The following is a 19,889-nucleotide window of genomic DNA, read 5'->3' on the forward strand; positions in this document are numbered from 1 at the left end:
GCCTTTCCCGTGTGCAGTTTACTCCCAGTTGCAGTTTTGGGGGAAAACATCCTCCCGCAGCAGCGCATCCCATCGGCTCCGCGCTGCCGTTGTCACCCAGGCCACGGTGTCATCACACGAGCCCCTGGAGCGACCTGGATCTAACGGCCCGGGAAGGGTTAGAGGCCTCTTGCGGATTGTGCGGATTATTCCGGTTATTCGCATTATTCCGGTTATTCGCATTATTCGATCCTGAGGGGCTGGGGACCCCCGCGGAGGAGCTGCATTGGGTGGCAGTGAGAGGGGGTCACTCGGGTCTCCCGTCCCGCCGGGCTCTCCGTGGCCCGGTTTGTGGATCGGTACCGGGTCCCGGTGCCCGCGGGGTTTCCCCGGTACCGGACCCCGCGCTTTGGGACCTGGGGGGGTTCTGCCCCTCTCGGGTCGCGGATCCCCGGTGCAGCCCCCGGGGAGCGCCGGTCCCAGCGGGTGTCCCGGAGCCCCCCCCGATCCCGGCTCCCGGGAAGCGGTGGCGGCAGCCCCGCCCCTCTCGCTCGTTCCCGCCAGCGGCAGCCAATGGGCGGGCGCCCGCGGTGCACGGGGCTTTTCCGCGCCAAACTCCAAAGCCCGCGGAGCGCAGCGCGGCACCGGCCTCCAGCACGGCCACGCCGGTGAGTCCCGGCCGGCACCGGGGATAACGGGGGGGTAGGGGCCGGAGGGGCTTTGCCCCCGCCATGTCCGTGCCGGGGCTGCTGCGGGAGCGGCTCCGCGGCTCCCAGGCCGATGACAGCTGCCGGGCACCCGGTCCGCAGCTCCCCGCACCCCGGCTCGGGGCAGGTCTCCGCGGGGCGCGGCCGCTCCGGTGCCGCTCGGCGGGACGCGGTGCGTGGGGGTTGCGGCAGCGGGGGCGACCCCGCTCCGTGCCCTTGCAATGGGTCCGCGGGGTCCCGGTGACCGGCAGCGCCGGGGAGGGCAATGGGGGCATCGCCCCGCTTGGCTTCCGGTGCTGATGCGGACGGGGCCGGGGGCACCGCTGACACCCCCGTGGTTTAACGCGGGCTGAACAAAGGGGTTGCCCCATCCCAGGGTGAGTGCGCGGGCCGCGGCCGCCGGTGCCTTCCGCTGCTTCCGCCCCACCCCTCCGGTCCCCCGGGGGGATCGCTCGCACCGGGCCGTCGGGTAGAGACGGCCCCTTTAAGACCCTACGTGCGTCTCATTTGCATGATCTCGCGAGACTTAGGGGGGCGGTGGGCGGGGCCCCCGCGAGAGCGGACGGAGCGGTTTCAATTGTGGCGCGAGATGCAGTTGGCGCGCGCCCGCGGAGGGGCACGGGCGCAGCCGAGAGCCGTTAGGCTTCAGCGTGGGAGGGCTGGGGGGCGGGACTAAGCCCGCCAGTAACCAATCACTGCCGGAGCCGGCCGGGGTGTTGACCAATAGCGTACGTGGGGGGGTGGAAAGGGGGCGTGGCCGTGGGTTGCGCGGTCCCATTGATGCGGTGCCCGGCGGGCCGGTGCCGCGGTTCTCACCCCGATCGGTTCTCGGTGTCCCCGGTGCGAGCAGGACCGGCGCGATGTGGATCCAGGTACGCACCATGGACGGGAAGGAGACGCACCGCGTGGATTCGCTTTCCAAGCTCACCAAGGTGGAGGGGCTGCGGCTGCGGATACACGAGGTGTTCGGAGTGGAGCCGCACCGGCAGCGGCTCTTCTACCGCGGCAAGCAGGTACCGTCCGACAGCCCCAAGCCCACTGCAGGGGGCGGGCGGGAGGGGGGTCCGCAGCCGCTCAGCTCCCCCCCCCCAACGTCCCCGCCATCTGGAAGCGAGATCTTCATTTACTTGGCTTTAATTGCCCGCAAACGCGTGCTCTGCTGCCCTCTAGCGCTGGCGCGCTGCGGGGCTCCGCTGCCAGGGTCCCGTTTTATCCGGTCTGAAGGGGTTTTTCTTCTTTTCCATCGATCCCGTTTCTTTTCTGCCTTGACGCCGGTGCTGCGATGTGTCTGCAAGCACAGCGCTTCCAGCGGTTCCTGCCTGGTGAGCTGAGCCCCGTGGAAAGCCACCGAGAGCCGCTTTCCCCCTTTTCCCTTGTAAAGTGGGGTAGCAGCTCGTGCCTTTGGAGTTGTTCTGCTTTAAGTCGAAATCTCCTTGAGTGAAGAACGTGCTGTGACGTTTCGAGCGTGTTCCCAACAGCACCGCAGTTGTACGGCTGCTGTTTCCTTCCCCTGAGTTCGTAATCCCTCAAAATGAACCGTAAACCCAACCAAACCGATTTTACAATGCGGTTTTTAATACATTTTCCCAAGTACCCTGCTTTCAAATCCATTTTCCAAACTTATTTCCCAAAGAACTCTCTTTTCAAGCACCTTTTTCCATCCCCTGCCCTGCTGAACCTTCACATAAAGAAACTCCTGCGCCTGTGCTTGGTTGTTCGGAGATGTTTATGGCAGAGGTAGCAGCTGCTTTGGGCTGCAGCTGGAATCCCATGGGATGGGTGGTGTTAGACAATCTCTTCTAGGCTATTTATCCCCCCCCATTTTAGGGTGATGAGAGCTGGAGGTGCATTAGAATTAGCAGGTGTGACTGTAGGATATGGAAACACGCCTGGAGTAGCTTTAATCTAACAAGCTTGGGTACCAGTAGTAGTATAAGAGGCTTGTAGGAACATGTAGCACCTCTGCAGGGCTTGCGCCGCCTCCTTTCTGTTGCATTGGTGTAGTTGTGGGTGCAGTAATTGCCCATTAGTGGCTGTGGATGAAGTGATCAGGGAAGGTCGGTCCTGGGTTTGCCAGCGCTGCACTGAGGATCTTGTGAGCGGAGCTTCGGAAGCGATAACTTGTTTTGGTGGGGATGCTCTTGCCTGACAAAGACGACTCCTCTTTGTGCAATTCCAGCACTCCTTCCTCGAGGCATGGTTCCCCCCGTGGGTTTCAGCCTCCCTTCGGCATCTTCCCCCCGCTGCGCTTCGCCTGTTTGAATCCTTACCCAATGATGGTGGGAAAAGCCTGGTCCATGCAGAGCCCCACGGCCTTTGTTCCTGGTGCGGCCTCGGCTGCGGGCGCCTCTTCCAGCCCATTCCCCGAGCTCCTGTGGGTTTGGGGCCTGTGCCCAGGCTCGGCTTTTCCATCCCTGTCAGCACCCGGTGCCTCCGGTGCTCCCTGGTGAGAACAGCGCCGTGTTCAGTGCCGAGTCCTGGTCTCTGTGGTGAGAAATGACCGGGTTCGGGTTTGTTCTTGTGCATCTCGAGGAGTTTTCATCTCAGAAAAGCCCAGAGCTCTTCCTGCCCACTCAGGTTTCCAGGGATTGTTCCACAGCCGCTTTGTGCCATAAATCAGAGCTGAGTTATCCCGGTGATTCCCGCGAAGGGTGAATTTTTGTGGTTTTCCTCTGTTTCCCCCCCTGACAGAGACCAAAGCTCAGGGGCTGCTTTTTCTGATGCTTTGGGCTGGAAGGGAATGATCATTTCCTGTGTAATTTCTTAGTCAGACCTTAAATATGTGGTGAAGTTCGCCTAAAGCTCTGCCCGCGCTGTGGGCTCCAGCAGGACGCTTTAACTCTAAAGTGGAAGTGCTCCCCGGAGTTCTGGGAAGGGAATGCAGAGGCCTCGTGGTCCTGTGGACTTCTTGCAGGGGCAGGATCTGCAGGCAGCCTTGCCAGACAAACCCACTCTCCTGGGAGAGGCTCTGAAGCTGGGACACGCTCAGAGCGAGGGGGCAGTTTCACATTGAATTGAATCTCTTGATTTTACACTCAATGCAAAACTCGTGTGCTTGCCCAGAGAGAGGCAAGTGATGAGCTCTTTGGCTTCTACGTAATCCCATGTTCAGCAGCAATGCTGTAACTGTCATCCGGAACGTACATGAGTCTAATATAAAGATGAGTCCAAGTTGATGTTCTGATGTGTCTGAATTAAGGAATAAGGAACTTCCTTTTGATTTAGTAAGTAGTGTGGAATTACCTTTAAATCCCGATAGGGAATGTAGGGGATCTGGAGTTCTTTAAGTCCTTCCCAGAACTGATATCTTGGGAATGTACTGCAACCCCTTTCAGATCTCCTACAACACTGTGCCTTGCTCTGGGTATTGAGTCTACTGCAGCATGGTCTTGTTCTCCTGGCTTGCAGAGTGCTGAGGAAAGAACATTTCTATGGTAAGAACAGCAATCCATAAAGATCTGAGGCGCTGAAGTTCAAGCCAAGTTCCTTGACTGCTCATGGTTTGGAAGCAATGTGCCCTGTCTCGGCGCGTAGGGACGATGGCAGCGCAATGGGTGGCTTTCCACTGCAATAACCGCCTGATTTCACTGCTTCCCTGCAGATGGAAGATGGTCACTCCCTTTTCGATTACAGCGTCGGCCTCAATGACATTGTTCAGCTCCTGGTGAGACAAAGCCCTGCCGTGCTTCCCGCTGTCAGTAAGGAAAAGGATCCCGAGCTCTCAGACACAGACTCTGGCTGCGGCTCGGGCCAAAGCGAATCTGACAAAAGCTCTCACAATGGCGAAGGTGCCCTGGAACTGGAGGGCCAGCCCGGCACGGCGGCACAGCCCGACTGGACCGACCCGGGCTTTGGCCTCTATAAGGTGAGGTGCTCCAGAGCTGGTGTTCCTGGGAGCTGCGCCCGGAGGGGAATTGTTCCTTTATGGGGAATTGACTTTTATGCCCTCATTCTGTGGGCACTGGTTTTCTGTTTCTTGAACCCTCCACCACCAAGCGCGCCACAAAGCCGCTCATTGCCACGTGTTGTAGGTCAGGGTGCTTTATTTTTCATTTTATCCTTTTAACTAAAACTACAAAACCTGACTTGATTTGAATAAGAAGCATTCCGAGTGCCTGTTCTGATTTAAAAACTCTGAATCCTTCCTGCTTGGAGTCGCTGCATTTGTCAGAGCTGAAACTTCCTTGAATGAACAAAAGAAAATCTTAGCCAGCTGTGCAGAATCCCTTTACTTGCCTGTTTCAATGGATTTTATTACAGACCTAGTGCTGCCTTTGCCAGACTGTGAGCTAGACACGCTGGAAGTCTGTTACAGACTGCCTGATAAGGGTTTGTGCTAGATAAGAAGCCTGCTTGTGCTCCCGTTGGTGCAGAATGGATATTTAGCCTTAGGGGCTCAACCTGTATTTCAGTTGGGATTGGGAAAGTGAAGGAAATCTTAATTTTTATGTTAAATATCTTGATCATGAGGTTCTTGGGATGATTCAGTCTTTAATAGCCTTGGAAATGAATGCTTCATTGGAAAGCCCGTTTTAGTGAGCTGTGTCCTTTGCTTTGTGTAGATCAATGACCTGGTCGACGCTCGAGATATGAACATGGGGGCATGGTTTGAAGCCCAGGTTGTAAATGTAAGCAGAAAAAAACCTGCAAATTCATCAGCTGAGAGCTGCTCAGACCCTGAGCAGCCGAGAGCCATTCCTGAAGAAGATGTAATATACCACGTGAAGTACGAAGAGTGAGTTTTGTTCCCTTCTTGTCCATTTGGATCATGATGTTGATGGGAAATCTGATTGTAGAGCTCCACAGGGTGAACCAGAACTGGGCTGATGCAGTAACTGAGCCCTGTGAACTGTAAGTTTGTCTTACAGCTGGAATTCCAGGGGGTTGGAATCAGGTTTTTAGAACTATGAAATGCTGTTATCCAACTCTGAAGTGGGATACAATAGCAGCAGAGCCAGAGTGCCCCATTCTGGCTGTGTCTGAGTGGGAAATTGCATGTTGCATCAGCTCATAAATTGACCTGTCTGGATAAAATCCATCACTTGGAACAGCTGTGATGTTGAATCTGATTTTCCTTCTCTGTCCCTCCCTGCCTTCCCTCTGCTCCAAGCTATCCAGAGAATGGAGTTGTACAGTTGGGTTCCAATGATGTACGGGCTCGTGCACGGACTATTTTGAAGTGGCACCAGCTGGAAGTGGGGCAGGTGGTGATGGTCAACTACAACCCCGATGAGCCAAAGGAGAGAGGGTTCTGGTACGATGCGGAGATCCTGCAGAAAAGGGAAATGAAAATGATAAAGGAGATAAATGCAAGGATATTACTTGGGTAAGCAAATTGTAACGTGGAATAAACCGAATGCTCTGCTTAAGCTTTTAACTCTGAGTGACTCCTGAAAAATGCTGCTGCAGGAGGAATCGGGCACTTTGAGGAGCTGCAGGGCATGAGCATCATGAGCTGGGGAGTCATGGAGTGCCCTATGTTTGCAAGGAGGCAAAGACTTGTTTGCTGTGTTATAGATTTTTAATTTCAGTACTTTTCACAGGGTTGCCAGCATGTTCCTCTTTTTCCCTCTCACCGCAGTGAGTTTGACTTTGAAACTATAAAATCTGGGAAGAATCAGTCTGAAATTCATTTTTGGGGTAGAACAGTCACTAATGCTGACTGGAATACTACAAGTGCTGGAGTTTCCGTTAAGACAAAAGGGGTTACACTTTAATGCATGAAGGTGATGTGGTTCGTGGTGATGCTGTCATACCACTGCTCCAGCTCACGTGGTGCTGTAGTGGGTTTTATCTGGCCCAGGATTAAAGACACATCATGCACGTTGCTGAGGAGCCTCCACAGCTGTGAACTCTGCTACTGTCACAGTCTCACCTTTCATACTTTCCTCCCTTCTCCTCACAGGGATGCTGGGGATTCCTTGAATGACTGCAGAATTATATTAGTGGATGAAATCTATAAAATAGAAGAGCCAGGCAGTGCTTGCCCACTCACTGCTCCTCCAGCAAAACGTGAGTGCTGCGTGGTTCTCGTGTGTCTCAGTCTTACCTTGGGATGTTCTGATTGTCTCTGTGAGGATCAAAGGTCTGAGGGTTCCAGGACGCCTGCAGTTGTGCCACCTCTGTCCGTTTCCAGTGCATCTTGGTGCTTTCTGGAGCCTGAAAGGGGCTGTGGTTTCTTTCTGTTCACAGGCCGCATTGGACCTGTGTGTAAAGCTTGTAAGGACAACCCGAACAAGACGTGCAGAATCTGTGCTTGCCACATCTGTGGAGGTAAACAAGATCCAGAGAAACAGCTCATGTGTGATGAGTGCGATATGGCTTTCCACATCTACTGCCTCAACCCTCCCCTCAGCAGCATACCAGACGATGAGGACTGGTGAGTTCTCTGTGTGTGGTGCTGCAGTTACTGTCTGATTAGGAGCAGAAGGTGAGGGCTTCACACTGCCCTTAGGTGGCAATATCGTGACTGTAGAGCTCAAGAGATGCTTGTGTGTGGTTGGGTGTTTTGGAAGGACTTTGTAGCGTTTCTTGAGCATCAGTTTAGTCAGAGCATGTTCGAAGCCAGTAGCTTTCCAACTTCTTTTCCTAGTTTGGGGATCTCTATACCTGTCAAAGAGAAGAGGAGCTACCTATAAACTGCAAACCTGATGCCAAGAGCCTTAACTTGTGTAATGGTTTTTATCGGTTGCTTACAGGTAGTCTGCAGTTCCATCACCATATTAGGCCAGTGATACATACTCTTACCTGAAGTATATATGGTGATAGATAAACAGAGATAGATAATGCAATACATCTATGCATATAGATAGTGATGTATATAATGTGTTACTCCTTGTCCCGTTTCAGCATTTTATACAAGGATTTTATCGTATAGCTGATTTCCTGCCACATCAGCAATGGCTCAGGAGCTTGTGTAGAGCACTAGCTAATGCCAGGGTAATTCCAGCAGGGAGAGTTGCTTTGGTGTCCTGTCTAGTTTGTAACGTAATTCAGTGTGTTTTGAGGAAATTCTCTGTCAATGTAAGGCTTTGCTACTTTTCATTGACTGGTGACTTTAGGTATTGCCCTGAATGTCGAAATGATGCAAGTGAGGTGGTTTTAGCAGGAGAGAGATTAAAAGACAGTAAAAAGAAACAAAAGATGGCATCTGCTAATTCATCCTCGCGGAGAGACTGGGGCAAGGTCAGTTCAAAAGCCGTTTTCTTTTGAAGCATAATGTGTGTTAGTTCCTTGTCATTCTTGGCTGATGGGTCTTGCTCCTTGGAACAGGGCATGGCGTGTGTCGGTCGCACAAAGGAATGCACCATTGTCCCCTCGAACCACTATGGACCGATTCCTGGCATTCCGGTTGGCACCATGTGGAAGTTCAGAGTGCAGGTAGGAAGGCACATCCTGGCCTGAGCTCCGTAGGGAAAAATGTGAACGATGCAGCTCTTAGGAGAAACCTGAAACAGTTAATCTTGGAGTGTGTGTCGCTGGATATGTAAGTGCAGAAAGGGAAGAATTCGGGCTTTGTGTAGCTCAAGTGTTCCATAACTAATGGTGCATTGTCCAGGCATTTCAAGGGTGTGTTTGGGTTTTTTAGTGCTTTTTGGTAACTCAAAAACCCTCGCCCAAACCTATTTGTGTCCAGTAGTTTGTCCTGGAGGTGTGTGTGATCTCCCACTTGTTCTGGTGAGGGTCTCTCTCAAACACCCACATTAAGCAGGTTGTTTTCTCATCCTGTTAGAACACTGGGGATGAAAAAGCACTGACCTGTCCAGAGCCTGTTCTCAAGTGTTGGGTATCAGAAGCCTTCTAAATCCAGTACAGTGCTGAGAATGTGCTTTCACCCTGTCCCACGTGCAAAACAGAGCTGTGGTAGTACTGTTAGTGAACTTGGTTCCAAAACCAGAGGGCAGCGGTGCTGGTTGTGGCCTGTGGGCAGCAGTTACCAAGCAAAGGTTTCCCTTTCAGGTGAGTGAATCCGGCGTTCACAGGCCCCATGTTGCGGGGATCCATGGCAGGAGTAACGATGGTGCCTACTCCTTGGTGCTGGCAGGGGGCTATGAAGATGACATAGTAAGTGAACCTTGCTTAGTTTTGTTTGAGAACCAAGCTAACTTGTTCAAACAAAGTCTTGGCCTTAGTTCCTTTTTTACATTCTCTATGGGGTATGTCCCCATCTTGATGAGACTTAAGCAAATGCAAAGCACAATCCAGTCACATTTGCCAAGCTGAGAAACGGGGTCCCTGGAATTAAGTTCAATATCTATTTGTCAGCTTTTATTCCAAGAGTCCTCAGCTGCCTCCTCAGGGTCTCTGTCACACCCACAGCTTGAACAGTCTCCTGGTATATTCTGCCTGAGCTTAGTGTGTCAGAGGACAAACCAGGGACCAAAGTCCTACTTTGATTACATGTCTTGGTTCTGCCAGGCAAACCAAGCCCTTGGGAGGCTGTGCCAGGCTCTGCTGTTCATTCTTGCAGACACTGCTGCATCACCAGCCTGTGCTCCCTTACCCTGACCACAGCCTGATAAAGCTCATGTAAAACAGCCCTGGATCTCTGTAGCCATTCTAAGTCTTATTTCTGAGTGCAAGGTCATGTAACTTGTGCCTCAGCACTTGCACTGTTATGTGATCCTCATGTGGAGCATGCCCCTGTGCTTCCGGGCTGGTTCTGTGTGAGCAGCACACTGCTGTCTTGGCAGAGTTCTTTGGGCACTGTTTGGGTGTGTGACAACACAGCAGTTGTCACCCTGGCTCTTCTCTCTGACAGTCTAAGGGAGCACCACGGACTTAACCAAGGCTGGGAGATAAAGGGAGGAAGCATCTTTCCTATTCTGAGAATGCTAGATTAAAGCTGCTTGATTAAAAACTCGTCTGCTTTTGTTGAATGATCTTTGTGAATGTGTCGAAACCATCCATATACGTTTCAGGATCATGGAAATTCCTTCACATATACAGGGAGCGGAGGGCGCGATCTGTCTGGGAACAAACGCACAGCGGAACAGTCTTGTGATCAAAAACTCACCAACATGAACAGGTCAGTGCCATTAGTGCTCCATTTCTAACCTCAGAGCTGGCATCTGCCACCCTGAGAAGCTGTTTGTCCTCTTTGTATCAAAAGGAATTGGTTAATGGAAAAAATGGTGAGAACTGGGTTTCCACTGTTGTCTTCAGGCTGCAGATCAGCTGCAAGATGGAAATGCTTCTTACAGGACACTACAAACGAAACAGTAAATGGTATTAGTCTCAGATTTAATATTGACTGAAACTGAAGGACTGGAGGAGTAAATTAGAGTAGAAGTTTTCCTACTGTCTCCTGAAGACCTTTGCAGCCGCTGGTCACTTGTAATTCTGAACCGTTGCTCTTATGAGTAAGCATGGACTCAAGTGGAGGAGGTTGTCCGTGAATAATCAGCATATTTAAACGTGGTCCTCAGTCAGGAGGCCCCCAGAGTTCCTAGTGTTGACTGGACTTTCTTTTCCAGAGCTCTGGCTCTGAACTGCAGTGCCCCCATCAATGATAAAAATGGAGCTGAAGCCAAGGACTGGAGAGCTGGAAAGCCAGTCCGAGTGGTGAGGAATGTGAAAGGTGGCAAGCACAGTAAATACGCTCCTGTAGAAGGGAACAGATATGATGGAATATATAAGGTAAGAAGGATCTGAATTCGCTTACTGAATTAGGAGGAGATAATTTGGCTCTCAGGGGGTTTTGATAGCGTGTGATGGACCTGACTCTGACTTTTTTAGGTTGTGAAATACTGGCCTGAGACAGGGAAGTCTGGATTTTTAGTGTGGCGTTACTTACTGAGGAGGGATGACGAAGAACCTGCTCCTTGGACTAAAGAAGGAAAGGACAGGATGAAAAAGCTTGGCTTAACCATGCAGGTACTCTTTTGGAACATTCTTGAGGTTACCCTGGGCAATGAACTTGATGGAGAGAAGGAACTTTTCCATCATATGTTCTTACTGAGGATAATCCTTGTGTAAGAATCAAGACAGCCCCCCCTTGTGGGTTGTTTGTGGGGTTTTTAGGAAGCTACATGACCAAAACTGTTTTTTTCCCCCTATAGAATTTCTCTAGTCTAGGTGCTTTGCAAGAGTTGGGATCAGTTGTTAAGCAGAGAACCCCTGGAGCAGCTCTCCAGAGGTTGTTCTGCTAACCTGTAACAATCTGTGAGTCTAAACTGGTGTTGTGCATTGAGTGCTTTTTGTTTTCTGTTTTCCTGCAGTATCCTGAAGGGTATCTGGAAGCTGTTGCAAACAAAGATAAGGAAAAAGAGAATAATGGAGATGATGAGTTTGATACCGCGGGGAAAGGAAAGAGGAAAAGGAAATCAGCAGGTTTGTGGAGTAGGCAAGTGGATAGAGAAAGCCTTGTAGGTTTTTGTGCATTTTACCTGGTTACTCTTTTCTGGTTGCTTTTTGTTTGGTTGTCTAAAAAATTGTTGTGTTTTCTTTTAGGTGGGGAGGAAAAGCTCAGGACCTCTCCTGTGGGGACTCCAAAGAAAACGAAAGTTGAGCCATACAAGCTGACAGCTCAGCAAAAATCTCTTATAAAAAATGATGAAGCCAATGAAAAGCTGTGGAATGGAGTACTAGAAGCCCTCAAAGATGGACCGGTATACCATGGGGTTCTCTTTTTATCCCCCCCCAAAACAGACAACCAACTGTTGTACCTAGACACAAACCTCTTGGCTGCTTTAAAGAAACAGCTGCAGACCCAGAGCGGGCTGTGGGGCTGTATCTTTCAGAGGTGGTAGCAATAACTTGATGCAATTGTTCTCTTGACAGAAATTTCTAAGTAAAGTGGAAGAGGCCTTCTTGTGTATCTGCTGTCAGGAGGTTGTGTTTCGGCCGGTCACAACCGTGTGCCAGCACAACGTGTGCAAGGTGAGCGGAGAACTCTTCTGCTGACTTCTGTTGAGCATCCCCCACCTCTTGGGGCAATCTGTGCCAGTGTTCTACCACCCTTAAAAGGTTCTTTTGCATAAACAAGTCTGCTTTAAAGAAAGTTCCAGTGTTCTATTGCTACTCTGATTCTTGTCAAAGATGATCAGAGCTCTGTGGGCGCAGTAATGCCACAGTGTGGCAGAGCTTGGGGGGTTTTGTTTCGCTCTTTTGAAGATAGATGTGAGGTGTTTTTGCAGAAGTTCCAATGGTCTTTAGCAGCTGCAGGAGAATTCTTGCTCTTTAGAAATGCCATTGAACCAACTGCCTCTGACACCTAAGTAGTGTCCATGACTGAGATGCTCCATTGAAATGCATGTAATAAAGCAGCTTCTCTCTCCAGCTGCCAGCCACGCATCACTCTTGGCTTTTCTCACCTCTTGTCAGTACTTGGGTGAACCAGGATCTACTTTTCTGTCCTGGTTCACCTCCTTCTCTCCAGTGGGGGTTTTGTAGATCAAGCTCCAATGCATTTTTCTCTCCCTCTTAACCAATTTTGTCCTGCACCAGGATTGTTTGGATCGATCCTTCAAAGCCGATGTGTACAGTTGTCCTGCCTGTCGCTACAACCTGGGCAAAAACTACAGCGTGCACGTGAATGAAACGCTGCAGACCATCCTCACTCAGCTCTTCCCTGGATATGGCAATGGACGGTGATTCTGTAAAGCACTTCTCATTTCTTTTGTTCAACCTTCTTAATGGGTTTTCAATGGGCTTAATTTAAAAAGAGAAACAAGTAGTCTATGTTCTCCCAGACCCCTGAAAAGGCTTTAAAGTCTTCCTTATTTGGGAAAAAAACCCAAACCATAAAGTTCAAGGAAAATCCTTTTGTATGTTCGTGGGTTTTGTTTTTGTTCTAAACGTTGAATTTTGGCATTCTTTGTTTTTCTTTTCTCCCCCTCATACTTGTCACCCATCAGCACAGAATGATGATGCTTATTTTCGAAAGGATTTCAAGTGCTTCCGGTCAGGCTGCTAAAGATCAGGAAAGGTCTCAGAGCGCCTCCTCTGCCCCAGCTCTTTTCTTAATTGTATTTGAAATTTTATTCCCAAAAAACGGCTTGGTTGCTAGAACAATCTTCAGTGTTTGGGGATTTGGCCATAAAGGTAGACTTGGGCATCACCTTGGCAGCAGTTTGGATGTTCCTTTTGTACATGATGGCTCCTGGCTTGTGATCTTTTAACCACAAGTGGGTATTTGTTACATATTTTTGTAAAGAACTGGGTTTTATACATTTGACAAACTTCTCAAAAGCCATTTCCTGCTAATTTTGTATCTCAAACAAATGAAGCTGCTTGCGGATAGCCAAGTAGTTGGAGCAATATGAAGTACTACCTCAGTTGGGCTTCTTTCTTACTTGGGAACTGTTGGTTCAGCCGGGTGCTGTTTTCTATCCAGAAATGCCATTGTGGAATATACTAAAGCCATTCTTAAGTGCCTTTTGTCCTTTTGCTGAAAGACTGGGCTCTGAATCACCACATATTACCTATTTTTTCATAAGCACTGAATCGTTTAAACTTGCCAGCCGGATTTGAATCTTTGGTTAAAACACAACACTGTAGCTGTACATGATTAGTATGGATTTGCTGCCATTCAGGTTTCCTCCTAATACTAGGTGTATTACGGTAACTTGAGTCTTGTTTTACTTCGTTTTGCTGTATTTCTACGTGGAAATGGAGAATAACCGATTCTGACTTTTCTATGAACCATTTTTTACTGTACATGACCCCAAAAAGGCCTCGCTTTTGTGAATGGGTTGTCTTTTTCTACCATTACCAAAGTTTGCAGTTTAATACCTCAACAAGACAGGGATGTTTTTTAATCACACTTTACTGCAGACAGACTGGAACAAATGTGCCTATTTTTGGTTTTCTTAATGCTTACTCTTCTTAAAATTATGTTAATATACTAGGGGGAAAAAAGCAAACGTTTTATAGGTTTTTGTGCTGAATTTGTCAATTTTTTGTACAATGTGCAAGTTGAAGTTCTCAAAATAAATATCTTTTCTGATGAAAGTGTTGCCTGTTTAATTCCTTCTGAAACAGGTGTCCTTATTGCTTGTGCAGGGATCTGTATTTCTGTTCCATTATGCTAAGCCTTTTCTAAGACCTATTATTTTCATTACGACTTTTCATTACAAAGAAATAGGGGAAAACACTAATTTGCTATTATTCTAGGCACCACTGAAAGGCATATGTTATGTTCGACTACAAAAAGGGACATTCCCCAAATCCTTCTCTTTTGGGGGTGTAAGTTCTGTTAGATATCTACAGTACTGAAATCCCAAGGACCACCTGGCAATCAGAATTGTCTGCACATTGAATGAATAAACCCAAACCTGTTCCAAGTGCCACGGATCGTATTGGAGGTGTTTACAGCGAGGAGTGGGAGCATCGCTGTCGACTTCCTGAAGCAGAGAAGTACATTTAAACACTGAGGTTTCCATAGACAAGTGCAGATGAAGTAAAACTTCAAGGCATTCAAGATGTTGAAAACAAGCTGTGAAATTAAGCAGCAGTTTAATCTGCCTTCTTTAAAATGAGTTAATTTTAAGGTTGCTGTTAACATTAAATACTTATTTAAATTATTTAAATTTATTTAAATTTCACTGGAAATGTCATTCAACATTTTATTCTAGGGTAAGAATTTGGGGTGAGCGGCTGAAATTAAGGAAACGTCTGTGTATTGGAACGGAAAAGACCCCCTTGCAATGATGTCCTTAGTCCATTGGTTTTGGTGTTTGGAAACCAAACCTGGTTTTGCTCTGTAGGTTTCAGTGTTGGTGTTTATTTATCATGAGTTAGAATGGCTGCAAATTAGCTGCTTTGTAATTCTGGGCTTGCAGATCTTAATATAAAGCTCTACAGGGGAAATGACTGCGATAAAGTGAGCTGGGGTGTGGAGGGGAAGGGATTGTGGGATTTAATGGCAGAGGTTATTAGTAGGATGCTACTTCATTTCCTGTACGTACTTGTCTGGAGTAAATACCCAATATGGGATGTGATAAAATGTGTTTTGTGGATCAGGAAGAGAGAATAACCACATTGATAACAGGGAAAATAACCCAGGGTAAGGATGGCCTTCCTATTTTGAGAATCCCCACAGCCAGAAGCCATGGGCTGCACAATTTAATTGAGTGCAAATTAAAAGATGCCCCTGATATTCCTTCATCCTGGCAGGTTCCTGTGGTCCTGTAATTGCAGGCACATTGAAGAGCGGCTGTTGTGGGGATGGCAATGAGGTGATGGGACCAGGACACATCGCATCCCTGCAGGAGAAGGGGGAAGCGGGTCCCTGGTGGGGGCTTGAACCGGGCTGCCATGATTTGATGGTACCACTGTGTCCTCTGGGGAGGAAGGGAACAAACTGCAGGTAGATCCCAGTGCTCTCACAGAACGAGCTGGGCGATGAGGCCGACCTGGAGCACTGGCTGTGAGGAGCTGGGAAACGTTTCTAGGGTCCATGAGATGCCTAAAACACGGCCAAGAGCTGGAGCGCGCCCGGCTCCAGGCTTCATTTCTCTCATGAGGCCCTGCGCTCCCTCTGGGGCCGCTCCTCCCTTCAGGGTGCAGGTACAAGGGTCGATGAGAGTGAGAAAACCCCAGCGTTACCAGAGCGGCCGGGCACGGCCGACGCTGTGCCGTGCTCTGCGAGGTACGTGTGCCATCTTTAACACCTTTATGCTACCCCCGCTCCGGGCGGTCCTCGGGCCTGCAACAGCCCCGGGTACCACAACGAAGGGCAAGGCCCAGCTCAGGGACCCTGACGCCGGGAGCCTGCAGGACACCGGGATCCCCGCCCGGCCGCCATGAGGCCGCCACAGCCCGCGGTGGGTGGGGGGGTGGGTGGGAAGGAGGGGGCCGTTCCCGCCCGCCCCATTGGCGCAGCGCGGCCGCAGCACCCCCCGCCTCCCCCGCGCGCGCTGCTGTGCGGCTCCTCACGTACTCACCGCCGCGCGCCCCCCACCGGAGCGCGGAGCCGCGGGGCGCTTGACGGGCACCCCGCTCTGCCTATCACAGCGCGCCGTGCCGCCCTCTCGCCCAATAGCGGCCAAGGGCGGGCCGCCGTCTCCCTCTAGGAGCGTCTTATTGGCGGGAAGCGCCTGAAAGACGTGAGAGAGAGCGGTTGCTCCTCCTATTGGTGGGCGGGCCGTTACCCGGAGCAACGCGCCAATCAACAGCTGCACTCGCCTTGTTGTTCGGTGACCAGCGCCGCCATGGGTAGGATCCGCCGCCTCTCAACGGCGAAGCGCCCAATCGCGACGAAGGTGGTGGCGGCCGCAGCCAACGAGCACGGCGAGGAGGCGGGCGGCAGGTGCTGGCCGCGGGGCGCTGCGCTCTCCTCACAGCCCCCCTTCCGCCCTGGCCCCAGCGCCGGGCCGCTCAGCGCTCCGCTGACGGGGAGCCCGGTACCGCCGCTGCCGCCTCAGCCGCTGCCGAGCGGGACCGCCCGCGGGCCCAGGTACGGGGGAGACTGGAGCTTGTCCCCCTCTTTCTCTCCCTCCCCGCGGGGCCCTGCCGCCGCCTGCGGCTCCACCCCCGGGACCGCGGCGCCGGAGCCCCCGCCGCTCGGCGCTGCCCACCCCTTGGGGGTTCGGGCTTCGTCCTTGTCCTTCCCCGCTCCCTACCACCTCTCCTTAGCGGTGGGCCCTGGCTATGCCTCTCGCTTCCGGACGGCCCGCCGCGCCTCCCTCCTCCGGCTGGCCCTCCTCTTCCTCACGGCCCGGCCTTCGGTGGCCAGAGGGACCAGCCTGTGCGGCCAGGGGACGGGCCGGGCCCTCCGTGGCCCGCTCCTCCATGCCCTCCGCCCGCTTTGTCTTGGGGCGGCGCGGTGGGAGCCCCCCCCCAACCCCGATCCCGCATTCTCCCCCGCCGTGTCCTCCCACCGTGAACCCGGCCCGGGCGCAGGCTCGGTGTCCGCGGAAGGCTCCGCCGTGTTTCAGCGCAGGATCTTGAGCGGGGGGAGAGGCGACCCAGGGTGGCCCCTTTTCCCCGCCCCCCGGTGCCGGCAGCCGGGGCTGGTTCGTTTACCGCGGTGAGGGTGTTTGTTCGTGCTGTGGCTCGTGAAGCGCCCGGTCGGGGTTTACAGTGAGGGGTGGGCGGGTGAAAGCTGCCACTGGGTCCGTGATCCTGTGCTCGTTGCCGGCAGTGCTCAGCAGGCCCGCGGGGAGAAAACCCTGGGCAAGAGCAGGACATTTGCTCTTTTCCTCCTTTTTATTTCCCCCTCTCTTTCAGAGACTGACAAATTTTAGGGCTAAACCTCAATTTTTTTCCTCTTTTTACTTTAATTTTTTGCAATATTCCTGCATTGACGACCCACGGAGTCAGATGCGGGGTCCCCTACCCAGTCCTGAGCACAGAACCTTGCAGGGTGAATAAGTGACCGGTGCTGAAGCAGTCATGGGTTGCAGGAGCTGTTTGTCTGGTCACACTGTGGTTGGGGACTTGCCCTGGGTTTTAGCGGCTCAGTTTGCCCCCTTTCTGTAAAGAAAGAAATCAAAGATGTGTTGGGCTCCTTTGGGAGGGAGGAGGACGTGGTGGAAAGGAGAAACTCTTCATGAAACCCTTCATTAGAAGGTGTTAGTGGGGGTTTCCCTTAAAGCTGGCTGTGATTCTTGATGCTGAAGTGGTGTACGTAGCTGCTTAGAAGCTGGGTATGTTGCAGAAAGGCTCGTTTGGACCCCTTTGTTTTCAAGGGTTAAAGTCACAAATTACATTTGGTTTTATGCCCGTTCTTTAACTCTTATACTTTTAATTAAAGCTGCGGTAGAGAATGGTGCTGTTCAGGGGCACAAACTGGTTTCGTGTTGCTGTTAAGGCCTAGAACATGGGAGTTCCGCTGCGTGACCCAGTTGTCTTTCTGCTGGGGCAGTGTAAACACATGATTGTGTTCTGTCAAGCTTGAACCTTCTGAAGTTAAGTCTCTTCTAACCAATAGCAGTTAATTTTAAGGAGCTATGTTCCTCGGGTGCCTGGTGGTGGTTTTATTCCCTCCCCTTTTCACATACAAAAAGTCACTTGTTTCTTACGAGCTTTCACTGTTTTCTGTTCTGTTTCCTTTTCCTGTTTTAACATTCATGGAATCAGTAGAAATCTTCAGACCAGAATTTAAAACTTACAGTTATGTTTCAGCAGTTACCTGAAATAACTGTTGGAGTGCGTTGGGGTAATTGCTTTGTGACAGCGAGTTCCTAATTCTGAGGTTCCCCTGTAATAAGTGAAAGAAGTTGGGGCAGGGAGATGAACTCGTCCAGTGCCAAAAGGAATCTGGCTGTTCTTTCTCATTAGTGGAAGGAGTTACTCCTATGCAAAGTATATGTAGGTGGATAGACTTGATTCCTTGTTCCAGAGGTAATGTTCATGTATAAGGCAATCCCTGAAACATCTTTTGTCAGGAAAATGCTGTCCAATGCTCAGCAATGTAGTCGTCTTTCTCATTTTTTTGCTTATTGAGAACAGATAATTCCCTTAACAGACCCGCTGGGGCCAGAATGTAGGTGGTTTCATATATAAGAAGATAGTTTTCTCAGAACACATGGGTGAAAGTACACAGGTCTGACACTCAAAGCTTGACTTCAGAGTGCTTTTATAAGGGAGAACTTCTGTTCATAGGAGGCCTCCTGATCAGCTTTTGATGAGAAGTTGATAGCAAAATGCCCTACTGGGGAGGATCCCACCGATTTCCTGCAGATGATGCAGTGCTCGCAGCTGCTTTACTGGGCTGTTAACACTGAGCTGCTGAAAATGAAGTGAAAACTTGCTGCTGATAGCTGTCATGTGGCAGATAACACAGATCGACTGTTTTACAGCCCTGCCAGCACTAAGTGCTTTAAGTTATCAAAACCATAGACAACTCCTCAAAACTTCCACCTCTTTCCATATTAGAGTCCTAAGAAATTTTCTACGAGTTGGGAAAACCAGTTTGTCCAGATGTGCTGGATAAGCATGTTAGCTGTGTAGGCTTTTTGGGTACATTTATCGCCAGTTACCTATTCTTCTACCCAGGTGTCCAGCTGTAATACAATAAAGAATGTATTGGCATTCAGGTAGCTGTAATTTGCCTTCAAAGTTCACTTCTAATGTCGATGAATAGGGAAGTTCACATGTAAGTAGAATTAATAACCCTGTCTTGCTGCAGGCTGAGCCAGCCATGCAGCAGTTCACACCTTATGGAAATCTCTTTGCAGCCATAAGAATTAGAAACTTGATTTCCTTTTAATTAATTCTAGGCTGGAGAGAAGATCTGGGGCCTGGTGACTGACCCTTTCTGACTCACTTTCTAATGTTTTACTGTGTGCCATTGAAGGGATTTGCAACGCCTGTTCCTGTCTGTCCCTTCGCTGCCATGCGCAGCGTTACTTGCAATATAGCATCTGTTAATATCGAAGATGGATGACAGCTAAATATGTCACTGCAAGTGGGGGATTTGCTTAATGTATTTGGATGCCATCAGGATTCTCTGTGGCTGTGCAAGGCACTGTTTGGACGAATGATTTGTCATCTATTTCAGATCCAAAGCTGGCTTGTCCATTTGATGTGCTAGCAAACGGAAATCCTTAAGTGCTGCAAAATGTTGGCAGAAATCATGGCATTTTCCATAGGTTTAGTGGTATTAATGTTGTGTTCTCATTCTCAGTATGAAACCATTGTGGGATGAGAAAGGTGGTTTTCCATTTTCAGTGTTTTTCAGTAAACTGATCATTGCTTAATAAGCTTAATGTTTTGGACCAAATATGTTCTGGTTTGTCACAACTTATGGATACAGTCACTTATTACCAGGGCTTAATTAAGGTGCTTACTCTCATTTATATTTTCATGGAGTAAATGATTCTCTTTTATAAATGAAGCAGTTCCTCAGTTATGTTCTTACTAGATGGCTGCTGATACTGGAGAACACATTTGTATTCTGTGCTGATATTTTTGTGTAGTTCGAGATCCTGACTTAGCCTATTTGTACCTCAGCCATGGCACAAATAACCTGCAACTTACTTAGTTGATATTTCTTTACAATTTCTGATATGCATTTGGAGTAGTGGAGAGGATTTGGGTGAGCCTCTGTGGGTTTTGGTGTTGTACATGAGTTTGTATGAAGTTTGCTATACTTCTCAGTTCTGTGTTGGCAAAACAAGCAGCACAGCTTTGGCCGTGATGCATGTGTTAAGGTTTGGAGCTGTAGCTTCCATAGGGAAGAACTGGAAAAATTTGAGGGAGGAAGAGATAAAACGGTTTGATGTTACCTTGAAGCTGATGTGAAACTCGCTTGGT

At 50.0% G+C, this 19,889-nt stretch overlaps 2 protein-coding genes across 4 annotated transcripts in view; both read left to right on the forward strand.

Moving 5' to 3' along the window:
* Positions 1-1,546: 1,546 nt before the first annotated feature.
* On the forward strand, positions 1,547-13,447 carry UHRF1 (ubiquitin like with PHD and ring finger domains 1; the record flags this gene model as incomplete). Its single annotated transcript, XM_080633818.1, has 16 exons — positions 1,547-1,699; positions 4,288-4,551; positions 5,249-5,421; positions 5,797-6,012; positions 6,592-6,698; positions 6,879-7,065; positions 7,748-7,871; positions 7,959-8,066; positions 8,646-8,750; positions 9,608-9,714; positions 10,163-10,325; positions 10,425-10,562; positions 10,907-11,018; positions 11,139-11,296; positions 11,469-11,567; positions 12,135-13,447. The coding sequence occupies 16 exons, from the start codon at positions 1,547-1,549 to the stop codon at positions 12,279-12,281; spliced, it is 2,361 nt and encodes a 786-aa protein (XP_080489944.1). The 3' UTR covers positions 12,282-13,447.
* Positions 12,233-19,889, forward strand: part of KDM4B (lysine demethylase 4B) — an 82,115-nt gene continuing 74,458 nt past the window's right edge. For 2 of the 3 annotated variants that reach the window (XM_080633812.1, XM_080633813.1), the window contains exon 1: positions 15,840-16,086. In XM_080633812.1, coding sequence (XP_080489938.1) covers positions 15,842-16,086 — 245 coding nt within the window. In that variant the 5' untranslated portion in view covers positions 15,840-15,841. Of the gene's footprint in view, positions 12,286-15,839; positions 16,087-19,889 lie in introns of those variants that run through there. The other variant, XM_080633814.1, reaches the window with a different exon arrangement.

Source organism: Psittacula echo, assembly GCF_963264785.1.
Source record: "Psittacula echo genome assembly, chromosome: 24".
Classification (NCBI taxonomy): Eukaryota; Metazoa; Chordata; class Aves; order Psittaciformes; family Psittacidae; genus Psittacula; species Psittacula echo.